A 10734-nucleotide genomic window follows, 5' to 3' on the forward strand; every position below is an offset into this window, starting at 1 on the left:
TGTGTGTGACTTTATGGCTTTAAAAATATGACGCTGCACTTGCTCCCTGGTATTAGGCTGCACTGTGTGGCATTCCTCGGGAGTCAGAGGTGCATTGCAAGCTGGTATGGAATTTCCAAAACACACACATGCACCGTGTCTGGCACACCATCACTGCTAACTCAAACTCATGATCTAGCTGACCTCTGTCCTATGAACTATGAACTCCAAAATGTGTGGCCTGCCTGCTACACATCCTCTCTCCTGTCACCTCTGCATGGCTAATGACCCTTACACAAACACACACACACACACACACACACACACACACACACACACACACACACACACTGTGTAAAATGGAAATAAAAACAGAATGCAGTGATTTGCAAATCTGATAAACCCATATGTTATTCAAAATTACCTTATTTTTGTTTTCTTTAAAATGGTACATTTAAACACTTGATACTTTTGGTGTTCTGTGACCCTCTTGGTCAGTGACGATTTGTTTGTGTGTGTGAGTACTATGAGTAAGAGCTACCATTCCTCTGTCTCTAACTGTCTCTATCGCACAAACGCCACTCAGCATTGTCTGTACAAGCTGCTAAGCTCAGCGTTCTCAGTGCCTCAATACGCCGGATTCGCTGTGGGGTGAAAAACATGCTTACACGCAGCAATTTCTACTCACAGAATATCAGCGCCTGGGCCTGGTCCTGAAATTGTTTTACTCACATACACACATGGTGGGCAGAGTTGTCCAGTGCTGCACTGCTGATAGAGGGGTACACAGTATATGGATGTATATGTCTTCATTTCTGGTAGCACATCAAATCCAACCGTGTACATTCATCATATTTAGATGCTGATCTATATTTAGAAATTGTCCATGTTTAGGGTCAAATCACAGTGCAGAGCTTTTTCATATTGCATTGAATTGAAGCTGCTCTGTTATTTTACCTTTTTGATCCCTATCCCACCCACTACGCATGGTGCTTACCGTACACCAGGCAGGGATGTGTTTACCTTAGACGGGACGTGGGTGTGCATAAATATCATTTACTGTGGTTTCCTTAAAGAAAATAAGGAGGCTTACAGTATACCCTAACAAAATAAGAGATGGGAGACTTTTAAATCATGCTGCTAAAAGCTAATATGGTCTGTTGTGCTGGTCTACTGGGTCATAACTCAGGTCTTGAACTATCATAGAGCATTCTGCTGAGTCAGATTTGACTTAGTTTGACTAAGTCTGCTAAGTCAAATCTGAGGCTCGTGTGTTCACAATCAGTCAACACCGAGAAGCATTTGGCCATGTACTTACATTATAAACCTATATGCCAGTATTGTTTACTGAATTTACAATATAACAGAGCTGATAATATGTTAACACATCAGCACAACACTGACACCTACACAGTTTCCTCCTTCCCTACATTCACACCAGCAAGCGAAATAGCAACCGATGACTTTAAACTAAATAAATGAAAAATAGGAATACTCGACTTAAATTTTTCAAGGTCCAGTTCCTTGCTTACGAAGGTCTGGACAACTAATATGACCGAAAGGCGACAATAGTTATATTTTAATCAGTCCGTAACACGATTTCGTAGAGTTTTTTGTGATTGTTGTGATTGAAAATTGATTTGTCTTTGTCTTGATGTTTGTTGGTAAATAAAACCTTTTCACTCGTGAATCGAAGAGGGTTTTGGCTGAATGCACATTGTGATTATGTCACATGATGTATTTTTGCGCAAATCTGCATAAAATGCACATTAAAAATTGCACACTCCTATGAATATTGCTTGATTTTGCTTTAATTTCTCTGATCACAAAATTGCGAAATCCTAGAGGGACCAGTTAATGTTTAACCATTTGTGATTCGTTCATGCCTATAAATAATAATTGATTTTGACTCAATCAATTCAGAGTGTTTTGTTTCATAGCGGCGCTTGGATATTCGTCTTTAAACATTCAGTATTCGCCGTTGACTTTTTTCAAAAATAAACAAGCCATGTCAGCACTTCACTAATCAGACCATGAAAAGCCAACAAAATGAAAAATCTATGAAAATACCCGAAAACACCCCCCTTTCTGACCTCATGTCTCTAGCCCTATAGCTAGCTTCTGGTCCAATGAGCTGCCTTCAGCTAAATAATTCACATAAATGTATGAGATCCAAACTGTGTGTGTAAAAAAAACATGTTCAGTGTGATAATGTGATTGTGTGATCCAGAACCAAAATCCACGGTCTAAAATCTCAGTCTCAGCGCCAAATCCCATGTCGCCCTTAAGCTACACAGACACATAGAGTGTCTGCTGTGGTCAGAAAATTGTAACCATGCCTATACATAGCATTTCTATAGTCATGTTATGCAGACAACTAAAGCTACATTTAGACCCAGTTTAGATCCGTGGCATGAAAACAGATGTGTTTACACGTCTGGATTGGAGTGTGTTAACTTGTGTGTGGGTCTGGAAGTGAGTGTTTCAGTTTAATCCATATATGTGAGGCTTACATTTTTGGAATTCAATATATACGAAGAATAAATACAAAAGTTAACACTAAATAAATATCAAAATATATCTGAATATCCTGTTTATACTTTTTTTTCCCAACTGGTGTACAGCTAACACACTGACTAAATCGATGCCATTGTGAAGTGCTGTTTTGACTAATTAATAACAATGACAGGTATAAGTTGATATAACTGGTTTAGTCGATTATGCAACACATCCCTATCTTTTAGCCAAGCTCAGTTCACACTTGCACTGAGCACCCCACTCTGTCAAATGGCACGCTCTCTTTATCAACACCTGCTGCATTCTCACAGAAATTAGCAGCTGGATATCGTGGCACTAATTAGATCAACATGATGATGTTAACAGCTCTTACATTATTTGGAATGATTTTGAACATACATCAGCTGTCCAGAATAAATACAAGTACATTACATTCAGAACGACAGGTTTCCTGAAGAAAAAATTAACATGTTACAAATATAGAACCCAGGAAGGGTTGAAATATGATACAAGGTAAAGAAATATGTAATTTCTTGTTTGAAGGGGAAAAAACTGTTGGGGTTTTTTGCTATCTTGAGTAAAAAACACTAAAACACATAGTAACGTCACATCGACATGCATGGACATGTATGCATTTCAGCAACAAAAAAAAACCTCATTGCCCTTCCAATTAAATAACAGTTTAGCTTAATCTCACTGAATGGAATTCACAGAATATAACAGCCTGTTAATTGTCCGTTATTATATTCTGGCCTTTTTCTTGGAGTAAGTATGAGAGTGTGAGGCGTAGCGAAAGACCCAGAGGTGATGGACCTTTACACACTGGACAGCTCGACACAAACACAGGAATGCAGAACACCCAGACTTTAACCGAAGACAGAAAGGGAGAAGAGGGAGAGGGGGCGAGTGAGGTCGTCCTTGGCCTTTTGGACATAGATGCGGTTTGTTTAACAGATGCCCACACAGGATTCCTGAAATCTCATCTGAGATCTCACAATATGCACTTCTAAGCGCACACACACACACACACACACACACACACACACACACACACACACACACACACACACACCAGATTCCACAAAATCGCATTCCTGAAAACACCCCGGAATTCTAACTAAGCTCAGGAGACTGAGAGAAATTGTTGACAAGGCTAAGTGGGTTAAGCAGAGCTTTTGCTAAGGTCATTATTTCTAACATACACTTTAACCAACTATCCTATACTCACACAAACAAACAAACAAACACACAATGCCTCATTTGCTGAAACAATGGATTATAGATGGCCAACGAGAGAAAATAAAATGCAATAAATCTCACTGTAAATAACTCAATTATTTCCATTGAAAAGTTGCTAACAAAGAGGGGGTTGTTACAGTATATCCTAAACACAACAACTGATTACGTGGATTTCCTGTTGTTCTTGAATACAGTTAGATGGCAGTAAAAGGAGAGAAATGCATATGGTGTTGGTCAACTGTTGCCTGATAAAGCAGGCTCACTAGAAAACAGACACTCTGGGGTATTTAACAAAAGCCAGAGGCTTGTTATCACTTCATTGCTTCCCTGATGTCTGTTATAGGATTTGATAACATCAACCCTCTCTTTCTATTTCTCTCTTTCACACACACAGACACACACACACAGACTCACACACACACGCACACGCACGCACACACACCCGCACGCACACACACACACACACACACACACACACACACACACACACACACACACACACACACACACACATAGCTGTAAGACAACCGTGTGCGTCTAATTGCTACATGAGGCACTCTGTTTTGTCTAATAAATCCCGGGCTGCAAATCACCTGACCGGCCACAAACATACAGACACTATACTGCTGCAGTCACAAACTTAAGCCCTCCCATTTGACAGACCCATTAGTGGGTTGTGGGTGTCACTCAGATGGTGTGGTTTTTGGAGTGTGTGTGTAAGGGAGACTAAATTACTCTACTGATCTCAACATACACACATGTACACACGTACACAGCGTTCACACATAACCATTTCTGGCATCACCTAATCTGACTCCATCTACAAGCGCTCTTCCAAAAATACACACTCCCAGCAAAGACGTCAACATTTAAGATGGTTCACACTTGGTATTAACATCCGTATCATAGCATGAACAAATTTTAATCATTGGAATCGGAATTCAAATCCAAGTTAAGCACCTGTATCTATATACAGTGAATAAATATGAATTCATAAATACTGATGCAACTTCAGATGCAGACTCGTCAACATAATGCTATAATGACAAATTAGAACAAAGAAACTGCTAATTTAATTGTCATTTGGATACATTGGATGACAACATGATGGCAGTACAGGCTCTGCAGTTAATATTTATGTTCAGACTAGGCTACAATTTGAATTTAGGTTCAACCGGTGCAGCTGAATAGGAGATCCATCCATCCATCATCCATCCATCCATTTTCCATATAGCTTATCCCACACAGGGTTGTGTATCCCAGGGAAGCCTATCCCAGGAAACTTGGGGCTCAAGATGGGGGACACCATTGGATGGAGTGCCAACCCATCACAAGGCACAATCACACACACATTACAAACAATTTGGAAATGCCAATCAGCCTACAGCGCATGTCTTTGAACTGGGGGAGGAAACGAGAGTACCAGGAGGAAACCCCCAAAGCACAGGGAGAACATGTAAACTCCACACACACAGACGGGGGTGGGTTTCAAAACCCCCAACCCCAGATCTGTGAGGCAAACCTGCTAACCACTAAGCCATGATGCCCCTTGAACAGGAGATGTATGAGCATACTGAACTGCTGCCATTCAATAGTTCTGACTGACTTACAACATGGACAAGATCTCATGGCCAACTGTGGACTTCGCTGTGTTGCAGCTTCTTTTTAGAAAGGAAACTCTTCTTCTATAAGCAACGCTGTTCGTTCTCATTCTGAAATTATGGCCCTCACACTTCCCGGCCCACTCAACTGACCACAATCACAGTTTTTTGCCCTGCCTCAGTGGATAGTGGCTTCTGACGTGTACTGTACACATGAGAGTCACTTAGTCCTTAGCACTGCTCATCCAGCCGGCGCCTGGCTAATGCAATCTCTGTGTACATTTGCAAACGTAGAGCGTAGCCTGTAAACACGCCAAACATCCTGCACCATGTCTGAGAATACAACAGATGTATAACTATACAGAGTGGAATATAGCTCCTCTCTCTGCCTGCTCGGCTTGACTGCTGCTGAAACCCCTTAGCAGAGGACTTAAAAGGCTTGTCTAAAATTACGATGGATTGCTTGTCAAACATACATTTTAACTATGAAGTGTACCATTAGTGCAATCTCAGATGAAACATTCCTGCTGCAGGAGGACTTGGGCTCGGCAGGTTTTCCTGAATACTATGCTAGCTTCGAGTTGCAATTATGACCCAGTCAATGGGAGTGAGAGGCTTTGCGTTTGAGGAAATGGCCTGGAAAAATAGAGGGATTACATTTCACAGCAAAGCTGGCCACATCTAGGGCAAAGAGTGAAAGTAAGGGCTGGAGAGAGAGAGAGAGAGAGAGAGAGAGAGAGAGAGAGCAGAATGAGTGAGAGAGCAAGACGACCTTTTCCTCTTCCCACCCTTTCCTGAGTTCGGTTCTGCAGACGCCCAAGCCAAAAAAATTACACCAGATGTCAGCGTAAGAGCAGGGGCTATGCTGACCGGGACCAGGCATTTGAGAAATCTTGGAAAATATTTATAGACGTGACTATGTGTGCACCTCTGTTAGACGAGAGGTTAAAACAGGCACACTAAATGAGTGCGGCTCTCATGGGTTCTCCATCATGCTATAACTCTGCCCGCCACCCCCTTTCTGGAATGCCACAATTCACATATAAATGGCCAAAATCAAGACAGTCAAACCTTTTTTTATTCACTTTGATCACACACTAGTCCAGGTGGATGAAAAAGCGAGCTCCAGGTAGTTCTGGTGTTGCTTTAACTTGGAGAGCACTCTTCACCACTGATTGCAGACAGACTCTCCTTCCATATGCATGCATAAAACAACCAACAATTAGTGTTAGCATTTCCATAATTCCCTGCAGCTTAGTGGAGTAAATGTTGGCTCAATGTGTGTTGAACCATCTTAAAATGCACAGAGCGTGCTTGGGCTCCATCCTGCCTTGAATGGCATCCCAGCTCCATTGTGTGCTTGAGGAAAGTCATTGAAGCACAGTGGCGCTTAGGTAAGGGCCACTTTTAGAAGGCGGCTTCCTGCGAAAGGCCGCAAACAAGCAAGTCTCTCCATAACAAATATCTCAAAGGAAGTTACAGTGGGGGCAGAAGGTCGATAAGCATTCTAATGTTGCACAATTATACAGCCATGAGCATTATAAGCTATTACAATTATACTTTTCCCTCTTGAGTAAAAGCGGATTAACCAGCCGCACCAAAGCAAGAAAAATAAAGAATGAGAGATGGAAGGAGGGGGTAAAAGCCTGTTTGGTGGCTGTGCCATGTACCAGAATGTGTGTCACCCCCCACTACCCCCTTGGGGGTAGGGGGAATATGGGAGGACACACCTCCTGTGCTTTAGTGCACTACTGTATGCTAATTGATCGAGCCTGAGCTTCACTTTCTCTGGAGGAGCTCAGTGGGAGGCGAGGGTTCTCAGTCAACGATCTGTCTGACTGCTCGCATTTGCAGAATCACCTTCAGTCTGCTCATAAATGGCAGCAAGTCCCAGTCTACCACTGGTCATGCAGTCAGGATTTGACCACAAGCACAGTGACTCTCTCCCAAGGTATAAGGCATTATGTAGAGAGTGAGAGTAAATTGGGAATTCAGGCAAGGCAGCATTAAACAGATGGAACCCCAAGCATCCAGCATCACACTGAACAAAGCCCATTCAATCAGACATTCTTCAAGTGGCCCACAACTTCGCATCCCCCCCTCCTCAAGTCCCCATCTTAATGAGTCTCCTCTCTTTCACAACACCATCCACCCCACAACATAAAGGAGAGCAACCGCCCTGTCTTTAGCATCACAAAGAGAATGTTCGTTTTTATCCCGCTTTGATGCACGAAGCTGATGCCACTGCCGTTTATTAATTGGAGAAGGAAGTGCGCTCAAACAGGAGATTTACTCCATATGTTGTTTATGACATTCTGCGTTGACAAGAACCACATATAAGGGTCTTGTTTGAAAGTGCATGTAAAGCAAACACTGTAAAATGTGTCTGTTTTCATTATCTTCCATCTAGGAAAAGAGGAAAGGAGGGCAGACTGGAGGGGTGAGTCCATTGTGATCACAGTTGTAGTCATATCCTGGACTGACAACAGCTATAACAAAATATTGCAATGTGCTTGTGCATCAAATAGCAGTTTATCAAATGCACAAATGCAAAAGGAATCCTTTTCTTATTCTCTCAGACTTGTCTCATCTTTTTGTGAATATAAAAGCAATTGCATGCTGAAGGGTCAGCATCGGTTTAAGCAAAAGCACACATTTTTATGCCATTTTTTCCCCTCACATTCCGCAAACAAAAAGACCAGAGAGGCACTTGGCCTGTCTCCACTCTAAAAGAAAGCTGATATGATGCAGTGTAGTGGTTTGAAAAGAGGCAAGGCAGCTGAAGAAAGGGATTTGTAGAATGTATACCATTGGCCTCATGTTTGCTAATCCCAGAGCTCTGAATACTGACTTGCATTTGTATAATGCTGGATTTGGGTGCATAATGTTGGGGCCGCACAATGAATGCACAACATTTTCCAAAGAACGTTTGTAATCCCAAATGTAAGTTTAACATTGTATTAAAGTTTGAAAATCTGCTGAGAGTCAACTAAATGCTGACGTTTGAGGAAGATAGAATGTATAATTTAACTTTACTGCAACGTTTTATCCTTGAACACTGACTGACATTAGGGAACTGATTACACCATTCTAATGGTTCCAGGCACACAAACAATTCTTACGCGAATCGGCCGTCAACACCCTCCAAACAGCTTGCTGAGCAGACCTCAAATGCTGCCAGATTAAATGATTTACCATTCCTTTTAGGTTATTTGTAATGCTACCAGACAGAATATAAGATGCTCTTGAGCTGGTAGATGAACCATAGATGTAAGTGTTTGCTTAGTCACTTTAAAGTTTCAGTGAGAATGGACAGATAGATGCAGTGGATCCAACCTGTCAGCCCTACAGTCAGAGACCCAGCATGCACAAAGCCACATTTCTGTTCCCCACACCATATAAACAGAATGTAGACAGTGCAGGTGCGTGTCTGGTGAAAAGTGCTGGCCTGTGCATGCAAACAAAAGTAGGTAGGGTACACAGGAAAAAGAAAGGTCATTTTTTTAGGTAAACTTCAGCATGTGTGGGTTTTAATATGTCAGACACCGTAAGAGAAGAGCATCCTTCCAAGTGTTTCCAAAAAAGTTTCCAAAAACTGTTACATAAGGGGAGAGAAATCAAAATAAGAGCTTAATCTTGAGCAAACTGGGAAGCGTTACAGAACTCCCAAACTCACCCAGAACCTTAAAAAAAAAACCTTGCTAATGCTGATTATATCAGTGTTTTAAAGGCAGATTGTAAAGATGCGCGTAGAAAGTGACGCGCAAACAACTTCTCACCAAACCCACAGAAACGTCCTAGAGCGCAAAATGGAACATTGAATAGGCTATTATGACGATTCTTATGATCATATAACCGTTATTAGCCTCCATTTAAGAATAAGTCAATATTGAACTAGCAGTGCATTGTATGCCCAGCCCCTATTCCCTGTGATAGGACTGTTTATAACGGCACATTACATCTGCTTAACGAGATAACAATGCACAACGGCACCCTTCACAAGTGTCAGGAATTAAAAGTGTGAGACTGTCGAGAGAGATTTGCACGTTGCAGGAGGAATCTCACTGTATAGAGTGTATATATAGTCTATTTAAATATCAAAAGACAGAACTTGTGGTTTTGTTTCGGGTCATTTCAAGGGAAAGGTAGACTATAACAATAAAACTGCCGCCTAATGAAGCGCTCTCTGTCTGCTGTCTGTCTGTCTCTCTATTGCAAGTGTGTATCTCTATGTATTCCATAACCCCCATTCTGGCTCAAGTTGTTCTTTGCACACGGCTGCAACACTCACCTAAAAGAAGGCAGATGATATCCAGGACTATCAACAGTTTCCTCCTGGTTGTGCCGGTGCCGTTGTTGTTGAACGTCGATGTGCCGCCGTTTCTCGTTTCTGGTGCCATCGCTTTGTCGTACATGTACGATTGCATCCAACAGACAGTGTACTTCTCAATCAAAATCTCAGTCCATACACTAACCTACGAGTCCTAGAAAATAGCTTAAGGACGTGTCAGCAAGTCTAGGGAATCCCGTTTGTTTTTGGAAAAAAAAGTCCTGGAAAGTTGCGATTAAAAAAGAAAAAAGTCCAAATGTCCCCTCTACGAAACGTGATTTGTTCACGGAGAAAACTGTCTTAAGTTTTTTTTTTTTTTTTTTTTTAAGAGTACCGTTCAAATCAAACCTATGCAGTAGGAAAAACCTTGCAGTTCACTTGGATTGAGGGGTCTTGGGAGACGCGGAGAGCGCGGTGCTTTAAAAGTGCTGAAAGTCCAGCTCCACATTTAAGAATCCTTGCTTGATCTCCACCTCCTCATCATCATCATCATCCTCCTCCTCCTGCTTCTCCCCTTTACGGTTCGTGCTAAGCGCATGAGAAAGGCTCAGCCCCCTTCTTCCTCCCTGCCTGTGCGCTCTGAGCGCGAACAGTTACGCACGCCGGCGGAGCTCTAAGTGTGGAGCAACAAGTGAGCACAGCCCCAGTCACATTTCATTCATAAGACAATAACGCGCTGTTGTGAAAGCAGAAAAACTCACGTTAAACCACCCTGATGCGTCATAGCGGATGAGAGAACTTGTACCGTCTCGTTATAAATTAGCGCAGTGTCTGATATTACGCAGAGTACACGTTTACCTGAGCTCAAAGAGAGGATGTGAAAACTTTTAAGATAATGATTATTTATTTATTTGGTTTATTTGTTTGTTTGTTTATGTTCATTACTATTAGGTACACTGGCACTCTTGTTAATACCTACTTCATTCAGTCATTCATTCTTCAGTAACCACTTTATCCTGGTCAGGGTGGTGGTGGATCCGAAGCCTATCCGGGTAATACTGGGCACAAGGCAGGAGGGTTCACCTCAGATAGCAGGCCAGTTCATTGCACACAGTCATTCACACCTAC

At 42.1% G+C, this 10734-nt stretch overlaps 1 protein-coding gene across 2 annotated transcripts in view; it reads right to left on the bottom strand.

The window, feature by feature from the left end:
* plpp3 (phospholipid phosphatase 3) overlaps window positions 1-10234 on the bottom strand; it is a 31551-nt gene extending 21317 nt beyond the window's left edge. Inside the window, exon 1 of one of the 2 annotated variants that reach the window (XM_017456329.3) lies at window positions 9628-10234. In XM_017456329.3, the coding sequence (XP_017311818.1) occupies window positions 9628-9763 (136 nt within the window). In that variant the 5' untranslated portion in view covers window positions 9764-10234. The remainder of the gene's footprint in view (window positions 1-9627) is intronic. The other variant, XM_017456330.3, reaches the window with a different exon arrangement.
* Window positions 10235-10734: the final 500 nt, after the last annotated feature.

The sequence above is a fragment of the Ictalurus punctatus genome, chromosome 25 (genome assembly GCF_001660625.3).
Source record: "Ictalurus punctatus breed USDA103 chromosome 25, Coco_2.0, whole genome shotgun sequence".
Taxonomy (NCBI): domain Eukaryota; kingdom Metazoa; phylum Chordata; class Actinopteri; order Siluriformes; family Ictaluridae; genus Ictalurus; species Ictalurus punctatus.